We start from the raw sequence: 22,969 nt of genomic DNA, 5'->3' as shown, positions 1-22,969 counted from the left end.
ATAGGAAAGAAGACCATGAAGGCATTTACTCAAAAATGTGGGAAATGCCTGCACAAGACATCTGTTCAGCCTCTGCTCAGATGAGGATGAACGTACGGACACCTAAAGATGTCGAAAGACTCTCTCATAAGAATGGGATACAATGTCAACTCATGGATCTCAGTTCTGACATGCTACAGCAAACAAACCACAACCTCCTCAGAGAACAGACACAGGACACTACCAATAGTGTACCCTTCATGGTCCAGTACTTCCCCCGGAGTAGAGAAACCACACCATGGTCTTCGCAGCCTTCAACATTTCATCGGTAATGACGAACATCTGGCCAAGATCATTCCTACACTTCCACTTCTTGCCTTCAAACTGCCAAACCTTTCACAAATCATTCACTGCGAACTGCCCAGCCTTCAGGACAACATTGACCACCCTGCCACAGCAACCTCTGTAAGATATGCCAGACAATTGACATGAATACTACCATCGCACGTGGGAACATGACCCACCATGTACACAGCAGATACTCATGTGTCTTGGCTAATCTTGTCTATTTGTTACACTGCAGGCAAGGATGCTCTGAGGCATGATATATTGGCAAGACCACATGGACGCTACAACAGATGAATGGACACCGCGCAACAATCGCAAGACAGGAATGTTCCCTCCTTCAGTGGTCAAGGACATTCAGAATCTGATCTTCAGGCAAGTATCTTCCAAGGCCACTTCGAGATACACAAGAACATAAAATCACTGAGTACAAGTTGATAGCCAAGTTCCGTACCCATGGAAATGGCCTCAACTGTTATCATGGGTTCATGTTGGCAACATGTGACCCCACCACACTTCTATATCTGTAAAATCTTCCTTACTGGCCTGTTTTGACACCAAAACCTTGATAACTTGTTATCTATTTTAATTAGTTTTACAGTTTTGGATTACTTGTTACTTTGGTTAGACCTTCAGCACTGTTTGATACACTTGGTCACTTGCAGAGACTCCGTATTAGGTCTGTTGACACTCCACTTACATTATTTGTATGGTGTGTTGATCTCTCATGATCATAAATTCTGTGCCTCTCCTCACTTCACGTGACGAAGGGGCAGTGCTCCAAAAGCTTGTGATTTCAAATAAACCCATTGGACTACAATCTGGTGTCTTGAGACTCTGACCTTACTCATTAGAGCAACAAGACAAAGGGAGGTTTCATTTCTGCTCAACTCTTCCAATGGCCTTCCAGTCAGCCTCCAGAGGTCATAGCTGTTAGAACTGTCTCAGTGGCCACAATTTTCACATCTCATCTGTAGGCAGCCTTTTTAGTGAAAGTAGATATCCAGGAGGTCATGACCCACTGGCCACTTTACAATGTTGAAGGGATTTGGATGATGACTGCCATCCATACAATGAATGTGACTGAGTCAATGCAGACCTCCTTTGCTTGGCAGTGTGTCTACATTGATCGAAGTACAGAACTACTGAATGGTTACATCTCAAAAGGAGGCCATTTGGCCCACTATGTCTGGTTTTTGGGCCTCCAATTAATAACCCAGTGACATTACTGTTGAGGCACTGCCTGGTCGAACAGAACACGTGCTTCGTTCCAATGGATAGATGCGTCCGCCTTACCGGCGCATGCGCAGGAAAAAGGTCACGTGGTGTCACCCGCGCCTGCGCACACGTGTACAGCGGGAGTGGATGCGGCGGTGTGGCGCCATCTTAGTCAGCACTCGATGTTTCAGGAGCCGCCTCCCCCGGCCAACGCCACCCCAGCCCGCCCTCCGCGATATGCCTTTGGCTTGCTGGAAACACCCCGCAGCGCCGGAGGAGTCCGAAGCACGAGCTCCTCCACGGGGAGGCCGGCTTCAGGCTGGGCCTCGGAGCAGTCGCGCGGTCACCAAGCTCCCAGCGGCTTCACCCCGACCGGCGGCTCGAGCGGCAACGGCGGCCTGAGCCGAGGTGAAAGCGTCGGGGCCGCGCGGCTCGCTGTAGGGGTGGAGGGTGTCCGGCGCGTGCCGGAAAGTGGAGGGATCGCGGGGCATGCGCACGAGGGCACACCTCAACGTTGGCGCCACGTGCTGCAATGCGCGTGTTCGTGTCGTCACAGTGTGAACTTTGACTCCCCCCTCTCCCCCAACCCCCGTATCCGTCTCCCCTCCCTGTCTCCCCCACCTCGTCTCTCTCCCCCCCCCCCCCCCGTCTCCCTCTCCCCTCCCTCTCCCCCCATTTGCAATGTCAAAGCATGTAAGGCTATGGACTAAGTGCTGAATACTGGGATTAGAATAGTTATGTACTTGTTTTTGACTGGTGTACACATATAGAGTCATACAGCACAGAAACAGACCCTTCGGTCCAATTTGTCTATGCTGACCAGATATCCCAATCTGACTGTGTCCCATTTGACCCATGTCCCTCTAAACCCTTTCCTTTCCATATATCCATCCATATGCCTTTTAAATGTTTAATTGTACCCATCTCCACCATCTTGTCTGGCACCTTGTTCCATACACACACTACCCTCTGCATGAAGGAGTTACCCCTTGGGGAGTCATTTTAAAATCTTGCCCCTTTTAACAACGCCCTCTTGTTTTGCCTTGCCTGATCTGCTGAAGGGTTTTTATTGTGCCGTAGACTTCTATGGATATGGTTTTATATAAAGTTAGCAAAGGGTGGGACATGTATGGAATGAGCTGCCAGAGGAAGTGGTGGAGGCTGGTACAATTGCAACATTGAAAAGGAATTTGGATGGGTATATAAATAGGAAGGGTTTGGTGGGATATGTGCTGGGTGCTGGCAGGTGGTACTAGATTGGGTTGGGATATCTGGTCGGCATGATTAGGTTGGACCGAAGGGTCTGTGTCCGTGCTGTACATCTCTATGACTGTGTTTTACTCATTACAATGCATCTTGATTTTTGTTTTAGTAGAATCGTATTTTGGTGATAAAAGTTCGAATGTAGGGAATCAAAACCTGTTTACTGGCGCCTCGGCACAGAGCAGTTCTTCACTGAAGGACGATACCAGAATAGGGAAGACGCCTGCATCCACTACCAGCAGCAGTCGCAATGCAAGACCCCCTTGCAAACTTCGTACCCCCCAAACTGGTCATTCAGGTTCACTGAGAATTATTTTTATATTGATACAAATATATTCTTTCTCAGTAGCTCGTTGCAACTTTTTAATAAGAACTGTTATCAAAACAAAAATATAGAGTGAATGATAGATTTTTAATCAAAGGTCTTTTGACAAATTCCAATGAATTTACAACACTAAACCAGCACATTCAGCTGAACAGGTCATTGACAATATTTATGCTTCACATTGTTCCACCCTCGTCCTACTTCACCCTGTCAGCATTCCTTTTACCATCTCCAACTGTTCCACTTCAAACTCCCAGCAATTATCTCTTGTGTTTATCTAGCTTGCCCATAAATGTATCTAAACTTTGTACCTTAACTACTCCTTGGGGTAATGAGTACATCTTTCTTTCCATTCACCTGCATATAAAGGTCTCTCTTGAATTCCTTCCTGGATTTATTGGTGACCATCTTGTATTGAAGGCAGCTAGTTTTAAATTCCTTGCATAATTGGCATCATTTTACCTATATCTAGTGGATGCAAGAAATTGTTTGCAGCTTCACAGACAGCTCAGTAATCCGAGGAATCAATTTAATGGTGATTGAGGAGAATTAGTTTATACAAATTGTTGTGATCTGGAATTAGCAGCCTGAAAGCATGATACAAACAGATTCAATAATAATTATAGACAGAGAATTGAATAAATGGAGAAAAAGCAGCGGAGTAGGACTAACTGTAGTATTTTTTCAAAGAATCAGTATGGGTTGGAATGGCCTCTTTCTGCACTGAGTTTTTCTATGGTTCAGATTAGCAAACTGCCATACATATCTCGAACTTTGATTTGATTCCAAACCACATTACGATTGAGGAAAAACTAAGCCACAGAGACTATTTTGAACTCGATCACTATTATGAATCATAATATTTTATATGGAACAAATGTCGAAAAATAGTATATCTTTCAGATAGATGTAATCACAAAATATTGAGAAGGTTCTATTTCCTCTACACAATTTTTAATACAATTAATGCAGAAGCAATAATTTCATGCAAAGACATGAACCTTTGAGCCAGTCTGAAGGAGAGTCATATTAGACTCAGTGTTAACTTTTTTTCTCTTGCTGTTGGTGACCATAAAATTATTATTTAATTTTGTTAAACCCTTCTGTCCTTAAAGGGAAGGAAATCTTCCATCCTTACCTAGTCCTGCCTCCATGTGACTTCAGAGCCACAGCAATTTGGTTGACTCTTAACTGGTCTCTGAAATGGTCCAGCAAGCCCACTCCATTCATGATCAAGTAGGAATGATCAAGAAAGTGGCATCCAGACCCAATGATAGAGGAAGAAGAGCACCTTTCACCAATCAGGAGGTACAATATTTAGAAATTGTCCAACGAGTAACTCACCTCCAATCTTCTGGTCATCTACACAACATGAGTCAGGCGTGTTGGAAAACTTCCTATTTGCCTGGATGAGTGCAGCTCCAACTACACTCAAGAAGCTCATTAACATACAGGGCAAAGTAACCCACGTTATGGCAATCCACTAAATTCAATTTTTATTCCCTTCACCACCATTGCACAGGCAGCAACTTTCCAAGACCTGTCCATCAACAGCTTCCAAATCCATGACCTCTACCCTCGAAGGACAAGGGCATTGGACTTATGGAAACACCAGTAACTGCAAGTTCCTTTCCTAGTCATACCTCATCCAACTTGAAACTGTATTGACTTACTACACTGTTGCTGGATCAAAATTCTGAAACTCAGGAACAAAACTGCAGCAATTCAAGCAGGTAGCTTGCTACCGTCTTCTGGGTGATTAGCAATGAGCAATAAATGCTGGCCTAGCTAACAATGCTCACATCCCATTAATGAATTAAAAATTCAATCTTGCATCCTTTTCAGTGCTTGCTTGCCAGGTAAATAGTACAGATTTTCACAGCTGGATTTGTTATTTTCAATAAGCACATGGAATGCAGTGGTTCAAGAAGGCAGCTCACCACAATCTTCTGAAGGGCAACTAGGGATGGGCAATAAATGCTGGCCAGCTTTTGACTCCCACATCTCACAAATGAAAAAAGCAAAACAGCTGTAAAGTGCCTAAGTGGTAAATGAGCTAGTGTTCATCAAGCTTGCTTTCCACTTGGTTGAACCTTTGCAGCAGATTCAAGGCAGAATTGCTGGTGTGAGAGCCAGGTGATTTATTGAAATGGAAAGCAATTGCAAAGTTGAGGTCATTCCTACACAGGAAATGGAAAGTTTCTGCAAAGCAACAAGGACACCTCATGTCAGACTCCTGCTCATCAACTACAGCTCCACCTTCACCATTATCCCTCCAGACTGATCGCAAAATTCTGAGACCTCGGTCTTGGCTTTGTGCTCTGTAACTGGATCCTCAGCTTCCTGACCCTTGGGTTGCAATCAGTGAAAATTGATAAATGCACCTCCTCATCATTAACCTGCAACACTGGAGCCCCCCCAGGAGGTGTTCTCAGCTGCACACCCATGACTGTGTAGCCAAATTCTGAACAAACACCGTGTACAAGTTTGCTGACGCCACCACTGTAGTAAAACAGATAAAAAACACTGAGTCAAAATACAGGAAGGAGATAGAGGGTTTGGTGTCATGTTGCAATGGCAACCACCTCTCAATGTCGGCAAAACAATAGAACTGATCATTGACTTTTGAAAGAAAGGAGGAGAACACACTCCCATCCACATCAAAGGAGCAGAGATTGAGAACATCAAGTTCCTAGGAGTGACTATAGCCAACAACATATCCTGGGCTTCCTATATAGATATGACAGTCAAGAATGCAGAACAATGCATCTTTTCCCGAGGTGGCCAAGGAAGTTCTGCATGCGTGGGAAATCATGTCTCACAAACTTGACTGAGTTTTTTGCAGAAGTAACAAAGAGGATTGATGAGGGCAGAGCAGTAGATGTGATCTATATGGACTTCAGTAAGGCATTCGACAAGGTTAGATCTCAATGAATACAGGGAGAACTAGCCATTTGGATACAGAACTGGCTCAAAAGTAAAAGACAGAGGGTGGTGGTGGAGGGTTGTTTTTCAGACTGGAGGCTTGTGACAAGTGGAGTGCCACAAGGATTGGTGCTGGGTCCACTACTTTTCGTCACTTATATAAATGATTTGGATATGAACACAGGCCACTGTTGGAATATTGCGTGCAATTCTGGTCTCCTTTCTATCGGAAGGATGTTGTAAAACTTGAAAGGGTTCAGAAAAGATTTACAAGGATGTTGCCAGGGTTGGAGGATTTGAGCTATAGGGAGAGGCTGAACAGACTGGGGATGTTTTCCCTGGATCGTCGGAGGCTGAGGGGTGACCTTATAGAGGTTTACAAAATTATGAGGGGCATGGATAGGATAAATAAAGTCTTTTCCCTGGGGTCAGGGAGTCTAGAACTAGAGGACATAGGTTTAGGGTGAGAGGGGAATGATATAAAAGACACCTAAGGGGCAACTTTTTCATGTAGAGGGTGGTACGTGTATGGAATGAGCTGCCAGAGGAAGTGGTGGAGGCTGGTACAATTGCAACATTTAAGAGGCATTTGGGTGGGTATTTGAATATGAAGGGATTGGAGGGATATGGGCTGGGTGCTGGCAGGTGGTACTAGATTGGGTTGGGATATCTGTTTGGCATGGACGGGTTGGACCGAAGGGTCTGTTTCCATGCTGTACATCTCTATGACTCTATGTCCACAAGGACAGTCACCACATTTTACAGATGCACCTTAGAGACCACACTGTCTGGGTGCATGATGGTCTACTACGGCAACTGTTCTACTCAGGACTGTAAGGAATGACAGAAGGTTGTGTGCACAACCCAGACCATCACGGAAGCCAACCTTCCATCCATGGATTCCATTTATACTTCTCGTTGCCATTGAAAAGGATGCCAACATTATCAAAGACCCCCTCCTACCCCTGTAATGTTCTCCTACAGCCTCTTATATCAGGCAGAAGATATAGAAGTTTGAACACGCAACAGAAGGTTTAAGAACACCTTCTTCCTTGCCATTATTAGACTGATGAATAGACTTTCTGACTTCAAATAATGTTGATCTTGGTCATGGTAACCTTGTTTTACTCACTTCCTGTATGCCTCATTCTGTGCAAGCACCCAATGATCTGTCTATCCTTGTTTATGATGATTTGCCTGCACTGCTTGCAAACAAGCTTTTCACTGTACAGAGGTACACATAACAATAAAGCAAATGAACAGTCACCCAGTCGTCATTTGATCTTGCCAACGTAAAGAAGACTGAGTTGCGAGCAATGAATGCAGTAGCCTAATTAGAAAGAAGTACAGATAAAATTTGTTCTAAGTGCCTCGATGAAACCACATCTGGAGCATTGTGGTTTTTTTGTTTAACTATTTGAAGTGGGTAACATTACATGAGAAGCAGTTCTGAAAAGGCTCACCTCATTCATAACTAGCATGAAGGGCTTATGCTGTGAAGAAAGGCTGAATAGGTTGAACCTATTGTATCTTAGCAAAATGAGAGGTGGGCTTATTGAAACATCTAAGATCCTGAGGGGACTTTTTTGTGTTTAGTTACTAATGGGATCTAGGTACTCCTGGCTGATCAGCATTTATTGCATTTTCCCTAGTGGGCCTTAAGAATGTGATGATGAGCTGCCTTCTTTAACCACTGCTGTTCATGTGTTGTAGGTTGATCCACAGTGCTGTCAGGAAGGAATTCCAGGATTTTGACCCAGCAAAACTGAAACAACGGTGATATATCTCCAAGTCGGGATAGTTGGTGCAGTGGAGGCGTATTTGCAGTCGTGGTGTTTCTTTATATCAGCTGCCCTTGTCCTTCTAAATGGAAGTTGTTGTGGGTATGAAAAGTGCTGTCTTAGGATCTTGGGAAATTTCTGCAGTGCATCTTGGAAGAGAGAGATATTGATAGATTAAGTGAGTGAGGAAGACGTTGGCATATGGAGTGTATAATGTGGGAAAATGTGAAGTTGTTTGTTTTAGAAGGGACAACAAAAGAAGAGTGTTATTTAAATAGAGAAAAACTGCAGAGAGCTGTAACACAAAGGTTTTGGGGCACTTGTCCATGAAACACAAAAGGCTAGGACACAGGTGCAGCAGGAAGGTTAATGGAATGTTGGCCCTTCTTTCAAGCAGGTTGGAATATAAGAATAGAGAAATCTTACTGCACCTGTACAAGGTGCTAATAGGACCACATATGGAATACTGAGCAGTGTTACTTCCCTTATTTACAGAACAATATAATTTCATCGGAGGCAATTCAGAGAAGTTTCACTAGGATGACTGCAGTATGGCAGGATGTCTTGTGAGCAAATGCTTAAATAGTTAACTTTATTGGAGTTTGGAAGAATGAGAGGTGATCTTATTGAGACATCTAGGATTCTTAAGGGGCTTGACAGTGTTAATGCTGAGAGGATGATTTGCCTCATGACAGAGTCCAGGACAAGAGGGTGTTGATTCAGAATTAAGAAGTGTCAATTTAGGAGTGAAATGAGAAGGAATTTCTTCTCTGAGAGCGTTGAGAGTCTTTGGAACTCCTTGACACAGAGAACTCTGATGCAGAGTCCTTAGATGTATTTAAGGTTAGGATAGATAAAGTTTCAATCTGTTTTGGCATCAAGGGTTATGGGGAAATGGCAGGAAAGTAGATTTGAAGAATGTTGGATCAGCCATGGTCCTATTTGATGGTGGAACAGGCTCAAGGGGCTAAATGGCATACTCCTGTTCCCATTTCTTGTGTCTTATGATCTTGTGGTTGACTGAGTGGGTATTTATAGATGTAGTGCCAATCAGGTGGGTTGTTTTGTCCTTGAAGGTGTCAAGCTTGTTGAGTGTTGTTGGAGCTACATGCTTCCAGTGTTCCATCACACTCCTAATGAGGTCAGGAGCAGAATGGTCCTGCTGGAACCCAAACTGTGTGTCACCTATCAGATCGTTCACAAGCAGGTGCTGCTTGAAAGCACTGTTGATGATACCTTCCATCGCTTTACTGATCGAGTGCAGACTGATAGGGTGGTAATTGCATGGTTTGGATTTGTCTTTCTTGTGTAAAGGATGGATGTACCTGGGAAAGTTTCCACATTGTTGGATAGATGTTGGTGTTGTAGCTGTTCAAGAACAGCTTGACTTGGGGTGTGACAGATTCTGGAGCTCATGTCTTAGTACTGTTGCTGGAATGTTGTCAGGGTACATTGCCTTTGCAGTATCTAATGTCTTCACCCTTGATGTCATGCGGAATGAACCAAATTGACTGAAGTCTGGCATGATGCTGGGAATCATTGGAGGAAGTTGATGGTTGATAGGATGAATACGGTAAAGGTGTTTCCTCTTAAGGGTAGTCTAGAGCTTGGGGACACAGTTTAAGAATAAGCAATTTCTCTTCTATGACAACGTTGAGAAAAAAAAAATTCTCTTCAATTTTGTCCATGGAATCTTTCTATCAGAAGACAGTGAAGGCTGTGTCGTTGAATTTAATCTAGGCTGAGTTAGATGGCTTTTGATTGACAAGGAAGTTAATGGATTTGGGCGACACACAGTAAAGTGGAGAAATGACCACAGATCAGCATATCAAATGGTGAGCAGCCTCGAAAGGCCCAATGGCCAACACCTACCCTGATGTCATGTGTTCCACATTATATTCTATACTCCTCTGCATCATTTCAGAATAACAAGAGGCAGTTTTAATAAACATGTATTTAAAACTGTGGAAGATTCAGTAGACTTTCCACATCGGCAAAACTAGTGTCATTGAGGTCAGATTGAAAGTAAATGCTGGATATTATATTGCAGAGATTTAAGTTCAAAATTCAGGCTAACATTGATTTACAGTATTGAGGGAGCATTTCGTTATCAGAAATGTTGGGCTGAATCTTATATCTTTTTGGTTAAATGTAATTTTTGTTGAGTTTCATGGAGGGTTTCGCTCTGTGATGCCAGCAAGTTTACTTACCACATATTACCAGACTTGCCTCATCACTGCTTACCCAAGCCCAGTGATGCCCCCCCATCCAATTCCAACCTCCTTCCACCAATTGTCGTACCTTGGAAATTCACCAAGGCTGGGACACCCCGGAATGGACCAGGGTCCCTGGCTTTGGTGCCATCTTTAAAAGGCTTTTATAAGGACAGGCACTGTTAGTACAGATCTACCTTACATTGTTCCTGATGTTTGCCTCAGACATGGCAGAGAAGGGAAAATTGATGCCTCGCTTTGTGGCCAGGGACCTGGAGGCCCTAGTGGACTGGGTTGTGCAAAGATGTTCTCTCTGATACATGTTACTCTGTCTATCTTTTCTACCATACGCACCTCTCACCAAGGCTAATGCTTGACTATTCTCATTATTGCCTTCAACATTTTCCCTCACTTACTCTGACCTACAACAACCCCGACTCTCCTAACCCTCCACATTGCCTGCACTACCTACTCGTTTGGAGTATCTCCCACCTTCACCAAAAGTAACAGATGTGTCACATACTTTCATCTCCCTTTTTCTCATTTTAGAAAACAACCGACAATAGGCTAGGAAGAATCAAGATAGGTGATGGGATGCCAACATTTGACTGCTCAACTCTTATGAGGAGAGGGTCCTGACCCTGATTGTCTTGAGTAGCTTACTGACATATCCAAGCCCCTGGACTAATATTAGAGTTTGCACTTGACTTACTGTGCTGGAACAGTCTGGTCAAAAGGTTATGTCCCTTGTCTTGACTGAGGACTGCTGACCACAATGACATGCTTCCTAGCTTTGTGTCTGTGGTAAACTGCAAGGCATTACAACAGTGGATGAACCAGGAGATCCACTCCCTCCTGAAATCCAGGTCTGAGGTATACAAGTCTGGCAACCCTGACCTATACAGAAAATCCAGGTATGACCTTCATAAGACCATTAGAGACACCATGAGGCAATACAAAGCTTGACAGCCAGACCAACCACATTATGCCCGTTGTTTGTGACAAGGCTTACACGAGATAATGGTCTTAAAAGAGAATCTATCTCGGGCAACAGTACATCATCACACAGTGAGCTCAATGCATTCTCTGCTGGCTTTGAACAGAAGGTCAGTGAAATGATGACACCTACCCCAACAGCTTCAGATGCGCTTGTACCTACGGTCACTGCTGCAGATGCTGATTGGCCTTCTTGAGAATGAACCCACAGTAAGTGACTGGCCCAGATGGAGTTCCCAGCTATGCACTTATATTCTATATGGATCTTTAACCTCCTCTTACTATGATCTGAAGTCCCCACCTGTTTCTAGAAGACCACTATCATTGTGGTGCCCAAAGAAATATACAGAGTCCCTCAATGACTACTGGCAGCTCTGACCTCCATATTGATGAAGTACTTTAAGAGGTTAGTCATGGCTCACATCAACTTCAAGCCTACCAAATTGCCTTGATTTTTTTAAATTCACCTACTGGCACAACAGGTCCACATACATGCCATTTCCCTGGTCCTACACTCATCCCTGGAATATCTGGATAACAAAAATACCTATGACAGGCTCTTACTTGTTGACAAGAGTTCCACCTTCAACATCATAATTAAGAAAAAACATTCATTTTTAAACTCTGAGACTAAGGTTTTGGCTCCCTTATCTGTAACTGGATCCTCGACTTTCTGACTCAAGCTGAACTTAGTAAGAATAAGCTACAACACCTCCTCCACCATAATCCTCAACATAGGTTCCTCACAAGGCTGCATACTCAGCCCCCTACTATACTCACACACTCACGACTGTGTGGCCGAATTTTGCCCCATTTACAAGTTTGCTGATGACCACCGTTGTGGGTCAAATCTCTAAACACAGGAAAGAGATTGAGTGCTTAGCAGCATAGTGTAAAGACAACAATCTCTCCATCAGTGTCAGCAAAATGAAGGAGCTGGCCATTCACTTGAGGAAGTAGAGTGGAGGGCACACCCCTATCTGCATCAATGGTGCTGAGGTAGAGATGGTCAAGAGCATCAAGTTCCTGGGAGTGATAATCACCAACAATCTGTCCTGGTCCATCCATACTGATGCTACAGTCAAAAAAACACAACAATGGTTCTACTTCCTCAGAAAGCTAAGGAAATTTGGCATGTCCACAAGGACTCTTGGAGATAGTGAGGACTGCAGTTGCTGAAAAGTCAAGAGTTGATAAAATGTGGAGCTGGAAAAAGCATAGCAGTTCAAGCAGCATCAGAGGAGCAGGAGAATCGATGTTTCGAACAGGACCCTTCATCAGGACTTGGGTGATTTGGCTGCATTTCTCACCAGACTCTATGATTCAAGAGCCCAGTAGGACTTCGCCCACTGTTTTTTAGATGAGATGTCAAATCAAGACAACAGTTTGCCCTTTCAGAGGACTGCGTAAGATTCCCTGAAATAGTTAAAAGAACAGTTAACATCACTTTAACATATTTTTAAATTCTTTCACAGGATGTGGGTGCTCGACCCTAATTGCCCAGGGGGCAGTTGAAGTGTCACCCACATTTCTGTGGTCTGGAGTTACATATAGACCAGACCAGGTGAGGACTGCAATTTCCTTTGCTAAAGAGCATTAGTGAACCAGATAGATTTTTCCGACAATTGGCAATTGTTTCATGGTCACCATTAGACTCTGAATTCCAGATATTTATTGAATTCAAATTCCACCAACTGTCATGACTGGATTCGAACCCAGGTCCTCAGAAATTACCAGGGTCTCTGGATTAATAGTCTTAACGATCGGCAGGACCTCCAGCGATGGGGAGACTTTCCAATTTCCTGGTTGGGTAGAATAGCACTAATTAAAATGAATGTTCTGCCCCGTCTCTTATATCCTATGAGAATGCTCCCGGTGATGCTGCCAAGGATAGCCCTACGTAAATTATATGGCTGGCTGGGTTCCTTTATTTGGAATCATAGACGGCCCCTTATTAAGCTGAAGAAGCTACAGCTTCCACAGGCAAGGGGAGGACTGGATTTCCCAGACTTTAGGAAGTATCAGTTAAGTTCCCTATTAAGTTACATAGCTGATTGGGTCTTGTCTGATCCACAATCAATCTGGCTGGACATCGAGGCCTCCCAAGTATAATACCCACTTACTAATCTCTTATTTTCAGACAAGAGGAAAATCATTACAGATCACTGTAAAAACCCCATAATACTAAACACAATTAAGGCCTGGAATACAATGCGGCAAAATGAGGGTAATTTACATAAAACATCCCCCCATGCACCGATAGTAGGAGCATGGGGATTCCAACCAGGGTTTACAGATGCCACTTTTAAACTCTGGAGATCCAGGGGTATCTCATGTTTAGGGGACCTATTTAAAGATGGGGTCCTGATGTCCTTTGAACAGCTGCGTCAGAAATTCGGATTACCCAATGGAGACCTCTTTCGATACTTCCAAGTTCGAGATTATATACAGAAGAAGACTACGTTAATAGATAGCTGCAAATGTGTTGCTGGTCAAAGCACAGCAGGCCAGGCAGCATCTCAGGAATAGAGAATTCGACGTTTCGAGCATAAGCCCTTCATCAGGAATAAGAGAGAGAGAGCCAAGCCGGCTAAGATAAAAGGTAGGGAGGAGGGACTAGGGGGAGGGGCGATGGAGGTGGGATAGGTGGAAGGAGGTCAAGGTGAGGGTGATAGGCCGGAGTGGGGTGGGGGCAGAGAGGTCAGGAAGAGGATTGCAGGTTAGGAGGGCGGTGCTGAGTTGGAACCGACTGAGACAAGGTGGGGGGAGGGGAAATGAGGAAACTGGAGAAATCTGAATTCATACCTTGTGGTTGGAGGGTTCCCAGGCAGAAGATGAGGCGCTCCTCCTCCAGCCGTCGTGTAGTTGTGTTCTGCCGGTGGAGGAGTCCAAGGACCTGCATGTCCTCGGTGGAGTGGGAGGGAGAGTTAAAGTGTTGAGCCACGGGGTGATTGGGTTGGTTGGTTCGGGCAGCCCGGAGGTGTTCTTTGAAGTGTTCCGCAAGTAAGCGGCCTGTCTCACCAATGTAGAGGAGGCCACATCGGGTGCAGCGGATGCAATAGATGATGTGTGTGGAGGTACAGGTGAACTTGTGGCGGATATGGAAGGATCCCTTGGGGCCTTGGAGGGAAGTGAGTGTGGAGGTGTGGGCGCAAGTTTTACATTTCCTGCGGTTGCAGGGGAAGGTGCCGGGGGTGGAGGTTGGGTTGGTGGGGGTTGTGGATCTGACGAGGGAGTCACGAAGGGAGTGGTCCTTGCGGAACGCTGATAGGGGAGGGGAGGGAAATATATCCTTGGTGGTGGGGTCCGTTTGGAGGTGGCGGAAATGGCGGCGGATGATACGTTGTATGCGGAGGTTGGTGGGGTGGTAGGTGAGAACCAGTGGGGTTCTGTCTTGGTGGTGGTTGGAGGAGCGGGGCTCAAGGGCGGAGGAGCGGGAAGTGGAGGAGATGACCAAGGAAAAACGACGATGCCCTCCACCGCATCTCCTCCACTTCCCGCTCCTCCGCCCTTGAGCCCCGCTCCTCCAACCGCCACCAAGACAGAACCCCACTGGTTCTCACCTACCACCCCACCAAACTCCGCATACAACGTATCATCCGCCGCCATTTCCGCCACCTCCAAACGGACCCCACCACCAAGGATATATTTCCCTCCCCTCCCCTATCAGCGTTCCGCAAGGACCACTCCCTTCGTGACTCCCTCGTCAGATCCACACCCCCCACCAACCCAACCTCCACCCCCAGCACCTTCCCCTGCAACCGCAGGAAATGTAAAACTTGCGCCCACACCTCCACACTCACTTCCCTCCAAGGCCCCAAGGGATCCTTCCATATCTGCCACAAGTTCACCTGTACCTCCACACACATCATCTATTGCATCCGCTGCACCCGATGTGGCCTCCTCTATATTGGTGAGACAGGCCGCTTACTTGCGGAACGCTTCAGAGAACACCTCCGGGCCGCCCGAACCAACCAACCCAATCACCCCGTGGCTCAACACTTTAACTCTCCCTCCCACTCCACCGAGGACATGCAGGTCCTTGGACTCCTCCACCGGCAGAACACAACTACACGACGGCTGGAGGAGGAGCGCCTCATCTTCCGCCTGGGAACCCTCCAACCATAAGGTATGAATTCAGATTTCTCCAGTTTCCTCATTTCCCCTCCCCCCACCTTGTCTCAGTCGGTTCCCTCAACTCAGCACCGCCCTCCTAACCTGCAATCCTCTTCCTGACCTCTCCGCCCCCACCCCACTCCGGCCTATCACCCTCACCTTGACCTCCTTCCACCTATCCCACCTCCATCGCCCCTCCCCCTAGTCCCTCCTCCCTACCTTTTATCTTAGCCTGCTTGGCTCTCTCTCTCTTATTCCTGATGAAGGGCTTATGCTCGAAACGTCGAATTCTCTATTCCTGAGATGCTGCCTGGCCTGCTGTGCTTTGACCAGCAACACATTTGCAGCTGTGATCTCCAGCATCTGCAGACCTCATTTTTTACTCTACGTTAATAGATAGTCTTTATAAATCAGATAGAGAATGTAATGTCCTACGACCAGTAGGGGTATCCTCCCTTAGTACTATTTATCATTTACTACATGATGAAGTGTTGGGAGATATGGACAATCTGCTTAAAACATGGGATCAGGATTTGGGACTAGAAATCTCTAGAAACGTGGAATGACATTTGGGAAAATACTAGAAGAATTACTATCTGTAACAGAACCCAGGCTATCCAGCTGAAGATACTTCATAGGGCCCATATAGCACCGGCTCGATTGGCAAAATTTAAGGCAGGAGCATCTCCAATGTGTCCCAAATGCAAAATAGAGGTGGGCACTCTGGTACATTGCCTATGGACTTGTCATAAGATCCGTAGATATTGGACTAAAGTAGCAAGTACCCTGACAGACATTTTAGGAACGGAAATTAGAGTGGACCCTGTATCTCTCCTTTTGGGCTTTTCGAACTTTTCCTCCCTGGATACACACGGGAAGAGACTACTTTCTATTCTCTCTTTCTGTGCAAGGAAAAATATTTTGATGAACTGGGTGGCTGAGGGCCCCCCTGGACTTCCAAATTGGCACAGATTAATTATGGAATATATTCCCCTTAACTTCCTTACAAATATGGTGCACCGAAAGACTGAATTATTTTATAAAATATGGCAGCCCTTTTTGAATTACATAAATGCAGATATTTCGGCCATCCTAACAAGGGCCTTTATTTAGTGAAGATTACAAACCTGGCTGCTCCGGGGCCCCTTGGGAGAGGAATCCCGCACGAATACGGGTTTTATTATATTTGATGTTAATACATTCCGAGCATGTAAGAGACTTAAGTATACACTCTGGTTAGTTATAGGTTAGATTAGTAGAAAGTTGAGTTTTGGTTTTTTTTTAATTTTATTTTGGTTTTTGTTTTTTTTTCTTTCCTTTGTTAAATTTTGACTATAGTATATTTGATTTAATTGTACATCAGTGTTTGTATTTGAGAGTTTTGTTTATTTTTACAAATTTGCAAAAATGTTAAATTTCTAATAAAAATATCTATAAAAAAATAGTCTTAACGATAACATTGTGAGGCCATCAAACCCTCCCACCCCCAGGCATCTGGGTTATATATTTAATTTCTGTACACCAGAGCTTGCTCTGCACAAATTGGCTGCTGCGTTTCCTCCCTTACAATACAGAAATGACACTTCAAAAATATTTCACTGTAAAGTGTTATGCAACATGCAATAGGAGAAGAAATAGGCCATTCAGCCCATTGACCCTGCTGTGCCATTTAATTAGATCATGGCTGGTGTTCTACTGCAATGACATTTTCTAGACCCATGTATCCCTAATTCATTATCCTGAATTCTCTCAATTTCTGTCTTGATTTTACTCATTTACTGAGGCTTCACAGCCCTCTGGCTTCTAAAGAAATTCCTCCTCTGTCCTCAGTTCAAAATGGCTTTCCTGTTAATTCAGAAGTTACATGACAACAGGTTATAGCCCAACAGGTTTATTTGAAACCACAAGCTTTCGGAGTGCTGACTAAGGGTTTAGGATTTGACCAGTGCTGAGAAAGCTTGTGATTTTAAATAAACCTGGCTGTAAATCAGAATCCCCAGCAAGGGAAACATCCTTTCTTCAACTGCCTCTTGACCCTGTCATAATTTACATACTTAAAAATCACTGTATAAAAAGGATTTGTTAATCATATTTTTGATAAGACACAGTCAGACTGAACAGTTCACCTTTGATGATTTCTTCCATTTCAGTTTATTTTTAATTAATCTGTGGCTTGTCTTTACATGAACACACATATAATTTTCCAATGCAAAGTTTGAAAGTGCACTTTTGTAGTTTGTGCAATTAGATTGTTGTTCAGTTGTTACATTTGGAGTTTTCCTTATACATTTTCTTGTGTGCAGTTACTTCTTCTTCTGCAGTCTCAGCTCATGTTGCATCAGTAATTGTAGCCGTAGTGGAGGGACGTGGGCTTGCTCGGGGTGAAATAGGAATGGCGAGCATTGACCTGAAGAGCCCTGAGTTAATATTGTCCCAGTTTGCAGACAACACTACATACGCAAAGGTAATGCATTTAAGAAAAAAAAAATCTACATTTACTTATACTTCCTATGCCCTTCTTGAGACAGTTGTACATTTACACAAAATCAGAGATATTCGCAGCACAGAAGCAGGTTCATTGTGACTGTGCTACGCGTCATGCAGTCTCCCATACAGCTGCTACTGTGTTCAAGAAGAGGTTACATGAGAAAGGTGAAGTGAGGGATGAGCAATAAATATAGTACACTGCCTGGGAAGAATCTCCACATCTCAAAAATTCCTCACTGATCGACAGTATGATGCTTTTTTAAAATCAATAGAACACGTTTTCGAAACGGTTTCCACTGTCAGAAAGATTGGAGACACAGATTTAAGACAATTGGTAAAAGAAGTAAAAGAATGGAGATGAGATTTTTAGCATTGTCAAGATCTAGAATGCACTGTCTAAAAGGCAGGGTCAGTGGCAGCATACTAAAGAGCATTCTTCAACCATGTCCTGAAACAGACTCGCTACCACAGCCACATTTGCCTACCTGCCTATCTTCCTTTCCACCTATCCACTCCACCCTCCTCTCTGACCTATCACCTTCATCCCCACCCCCATTCACCTATTATACTCTATGCTACATTCTTCCCTCCCCGCGCTCTTCTCATTTATCTCTCTACCCTGCAGGCACTCTGCCGCTATTCCTGATGAAGGGCTTTTGTCCGAAACGTTGATTTTCCTGCTCCTCGGATGCTGCCTGAACTGCTATGCTTTTCCAGCTCCACTCTAATAAAGAGCATTGGATAAATACTTCAAAAGGAAAAGAAACGCAAGGCAATAGGAGAAATGCAGGGCAAGGGACAGCTCTTTCAAAGCGCCAGTACAGGCACTATCGGCCCAATGGTGTCCTCCTGTGGTGCATAATTCTGCATGTAGAATCACATTAATGTCAGACCAGGAGGACACTGATAATGTCGTTGGGTTTCTTTTGTAATCTGATAGCTTGCACAGTATTTTTTTTATTCTGTTACTAGTCCATTAATTACCAGATATTTTTGAATGAGTCCCAAAAATTATGAGGATGTAACTTGAACTCACACACCTCTATTCCAGTTCTGAAACCACTAAGTCAACACATGCTTAAATAATTGTACAGAAAAAGAAGCTACTAACCCAGCAGACAACATGTGATAACTCAACATTCACAACCAGTTCTTGACACTGTGGAATACATACAGTGCAAGTAAAATGTGTCATGAGGTACAAGGTAAAATCATTCTTGAATAACGTGTTTTAAATTCTGAGATTATATGATAAAAGGAAATGCCACAGATATTCTAGTGGCCAAATACTTATCAGAGTGGTGTAGATTGGAATTTTGCTTCAAAAAAATTATGTGGAATCCCAAATGCAGCAGATTCTTGGGAATTATCCAGGCACTTGAAGATTCTGAAAGGCAATTCCCACGTGAAAACCTCCGACAAAACTGTTAGTCAAAGAATTCAGTAGATTCCACTTCTGCTCATTGCTGCCCAGGAAAGGTAGTCAATTAAAAACTTAGTTTAACTCCTAACTATTAAGCTGACTGTTTCCGTCAACCCTAATCTCCAACTTGTCACTGTTGCCTTACACACCCCCAAACTTTACAGCCACCTATCAAGGATATTTCCATAGCTCAGTCCTGAAATTCCAGAGCTTCAGAAAACAACCCCTGTTGCTGTCCTAAACCTTCACCAGCCTGAAACCCCTTCTGTAAACTGAGTTGTACCTTCACAATCTGACACCCCTTTCTGCTGCCATCCTGACCTCCTAACGCTGCTTTACCCAGCCCTGACACACCTATCACTACCACTAGTCTTGATATTCTTCTGTCCTCCACCCAGCCCTGTTGGCCTGAACACACATCTCGGGCACTGCCAGCCCTCACATCTTTCCCCTCTAAGGCTGAATTCATCACCTGCACCCCCAACACAGCAAAGACATTCACCCCAACCACTAATTCCCTCCTACTGCCCCTACTCTGAGCATTCTAACCACCTCCTGATCTGGCTAACTGCCCACCTGACACCCTAACTTCTTAACCAACTGCCAACCTAACCCCACACTTATTTTACACCATGTGCGAATGAACATTTAAATATCAGAACATGGTATGTTGACTGCTTTATAAGGGTATATGGTTTGACTTCCCCCAACTAGAGTCATAGAGATGTACAGCATGGAAACAGACCCTTCGGTCCAACCCGTCCATGCCGACCAGATATCCCAACCCAATCTAGTCTCACCTGCCAGCACCCGGCCCATATCCCTCCAAACCCTTCCTATTCATATACCCATCCAAATGGCTCTTAAATGGTACAATTGCACCAGCCTCCACACTTCCTCTGGCAGCTCATTCCATACACGTACCACTCTCTGCATGAAAAAGTTGCCCCTTAGGTCTCTTTTATATCTTTCCCCTCTCACCCTAAACCTATGCCCTCTAGTTCTAGACTTCCTGACCCCAGGAAAAAGACTTTGTCTATTTATCCCCTCATAATTTTGTAAACCTCTATAAGGTCACCCCTCAGCTTCCGACGCTCCAGGGAAAACAGCCCTAGCCTGTTCAGCCTCTCCCTATAGCTCAAACCTCCAACCTTGGCAGCATCCTTATAAATCTTTTCTGAACCCTTTCAAGTTTCACAACATCTTTCCAATAGGAAGGACACCAGAATTGCACACAATATTCTAACAGTGGCCTAACCAATGTGCTGTACAGCTGCAACATGACCTCCCAACGTCTGTACTCAAGACTCTGACCAATAAAGGAAAGCATACCAAACGCCTCCAAGGTCTCTTTGTTCAGTAACACTCCCCAGGACCTTACCATTAAGTGTATATGTCCTGCTAAGGTTTGCTTTCCCAAAATGCAGCACCTCGCATTTATCTGAATTAAATTCCAACTGCCACGTCTCAGCTCATTGGCCCATCTGGTCCAGATCCTGTTGTAATCTGAGGTCACCCCCTTCGCTGTCCACTGCACCTCCAATTTTGGTGTCATCCGCAAACTTACTAACTGTATCTCTTATGTTCGCATCCAAATTATTTATGTAAATGACAAAAATTAGAGGACCCAGCACCGATCATTGTGGCACTCCACTGGTCACAGGCCTCCAGTCTGAAAAACAACCCTCCCCCACCACCCTCTGTCTTCTACCTTAGAGCCAGTTCTGTATCCAAATGGCTAGTTCTCCCTGTATTCTATGAGATCTAAACTTGCTAATCAGTGTCCCATGGGGAATCTTGTTGAACGCCTTACCGAAGTCTATATAGATCACATCTACTGCCCTCATCAATCTCCTTTGTTACTTCTTCAAAAAACTCAGTCAAGTTCATGAGACACGATTTTCCATGCACAAAACCATGTTGACTATGCCTAATCATTCCTGCCTTTCCAAATATATGTATATCCTGTCCCTCAGGATTCCCTCCAACAACTTGCCCACCACTGAGGTCAGGCTCACAGGTCTATAGTTCCTTGGCTTGTCTTTACCACCCTTCTTAGACAGTGGCACCATGTTTGCCAACCTCCAGTCTTCTAGCACCTCACCTGTGACTATCGATGATACAAATATCTCAGCAAGAGGCCCAGCAATTACTTCTCTAGCTTCCCACGGAGTTCTTGGGTACACCTGATCAGGCCCTGGGGATTTATCCACCTTTAACCGTTTCAAGACATCCAGCACTTCCTCCTCTGTAATCTGGACATTTTGCAAGATGTCACCATCTATTTCCCTACAGTCTATATCTTCCATATCATTTTCCACAGTAATACTCATGCAAAATATTAATTTCATATCTCCCCCATTTTCTGTGACTCCACACAAAGGCCGCCTTGCTGATCTTTGAGGGGCCCTATTCTTTCCCTAGTTACCCTTTTGTCCTTAATATATTTGTAAAAACCCTTTGGATTCACTTTGTGAAACTGGTGACTTCAGCTATTCTGCTCATAACTGAATGCTAGATATGGGTTGCTCAGTACTAACAGGACAAAATAGAAGTGCAGTGGAAATCTGACTCTGATTGCTACTCCTCAGAATATCCAAATTAGTCTGCTGTTGTCCATTCCCATTCTTTCCTTCCCTGCTGAATTTGAACACCCGGGCCTGTCCTGTTGTGTAGAATGTCACATAGAATTACATAAGAAATTCAACACAGAAAGGCCCCATCAGTCCAGTCATTTCACATTGGCATTATATTCCATTAGACCATCCTCCCACTCTTCTTTATTTAACTTTATCAGCATAATCCTTTGTTATCTTTCCCCAGTAGTGTTTATCAGGCTTCCCGTTAAATGCATCTTTGTTAGTCACTTCAGTTACTGTCTGTAATACTGAATTTCACATTCTCTTCATTCTATTTAAAAGAAGGCTCTTCAAAATGCCTTGTTGAATTTGTTTATAATTGGTCTTTGTTGAAGGCCCTGGTTTTGCTCTTCCCTACATTCAAAGTTTGTGCGAAGATTTGTAGCTCGGGTGCTTGTTGTAGTGGTTCTGTTCGCCAAGCTGGAAGTTTTTGTTGCAAACCTTTCGTCCCTGGCTAGGAGACATCATCAGTGCTCTGGAGCCTCCTGCGAAGCGCTTCTTTGATGTTTCTTCCGGTATTTATAGTGGTCTGTCCTTGCCGCTTCCGGGTGTCAGTTTCAGCTGTCCGCTGTAGTGGTTGGTATATTGGGTCCAGGTCGATGTGTTTGTTGATGGAGTTTGTGGATGAATGCCATGCCTCTAGGAATTCCCTGGCTGTTCTCTGTCTGGTTTGCCCTATGATAGTAGTGTTTTCCCAGTCGAATTCATGTTGCTTGTTGTCTGAGTGTGTGGCTACTAGGGATAGCTGGTCGTGTCGTTTCGTGGCTAGTTGGTGTTCATGTATGCGGATTGTTAGCTGTCTTCCTGTTTGTCCTATATAATGTTTTGTGCAGTCCTTGCATGGTATTTTGTAAACTACATTAGTTTTGCTCATGTTGGGCATTGGCTCCTTTGTTCTAGTAAGTTGTTGTCTGAGCGTGGCTGTTGGTTTGTGTGCCGTTATGAGTCCTAAGGGTCGCAGTAGTCTGGCTGTCAGTTCTGAAACGCTCCTGATGTATGGTAGTGTGGCTAGTCCTTTTGGTTGTGGTATGTCCTCGTTCCGTGGTCTATCTCTTAGGCATCTGTTGATAAAGTTGCGCGGGTATCCGTTTTTGGCGAATACCTTGTATAGGTGTTCCTCTTCCTCTTTTCACAGTTCTGGTGTACTGCAGTGTGTTGTAGCTCTTTTGAATAGTGTCCTGATGCAGCTTCGTTTGTGTGTGTTGGGGTGGTTACTTTCATAGTTTAGGACTTGGTCTGTGTGTGTTGTTTTCCTGTGT

General features: G+C 44.3%; 1 protein-coding gene across 1 annotated transcript in view; it reads left to right on the top strand.

Annotated features, from left to right (window-relative positions):
• Positions 1-1,707: 1,707 nt before the first annotated feature.
• msh4 (mutS homolog 4) overlaps positions 1,708-22,969 on the top strand; it is a 126,851-nt gene continuing 105,589 nt past the window's right edge. The window contains exons 1-3 of the mRNA XM_060830028.1: positions 1,708-1,950; positions 2,915-3,103; positions 17,465-17,625. Coding sequence (XP_060686011.1) covers positions 1,725-1,950; positions 2,915-3,103; positions 17,465-17,625 — 576 coding nt within the window. The 5' untranslated portion in view covers positions 1,708-1,724. The remainder of the gene's footprint in view (positions 1,951-2,914; positions 3,104-17,464; positions 17,626-22,969) is intronic.

Source organism: Hemiscyllium ocellatum, chromosome 9 (genome assembly GCF_020745735.1).
Source record: "Hemiscyllium ocellatum isolate sHemOce1 chromosome 9, sHemOce1.pat.X.cur, whole genome shotgun sequence".
In the NCBI taxonomy this organism is placed as follows: Eukaryota; Metazoa; Chordata; class Chondrichthyes; order Orectolobiformes; family Hemiscylliidae; genus Hemiscyllium; species Hemiscyllium ocellatum.
The sequence above is the reverse complement of the archived record's forward strand: the minus strand, read 5'-3'. Positions and strand labels throughout refer to the sequence as shown.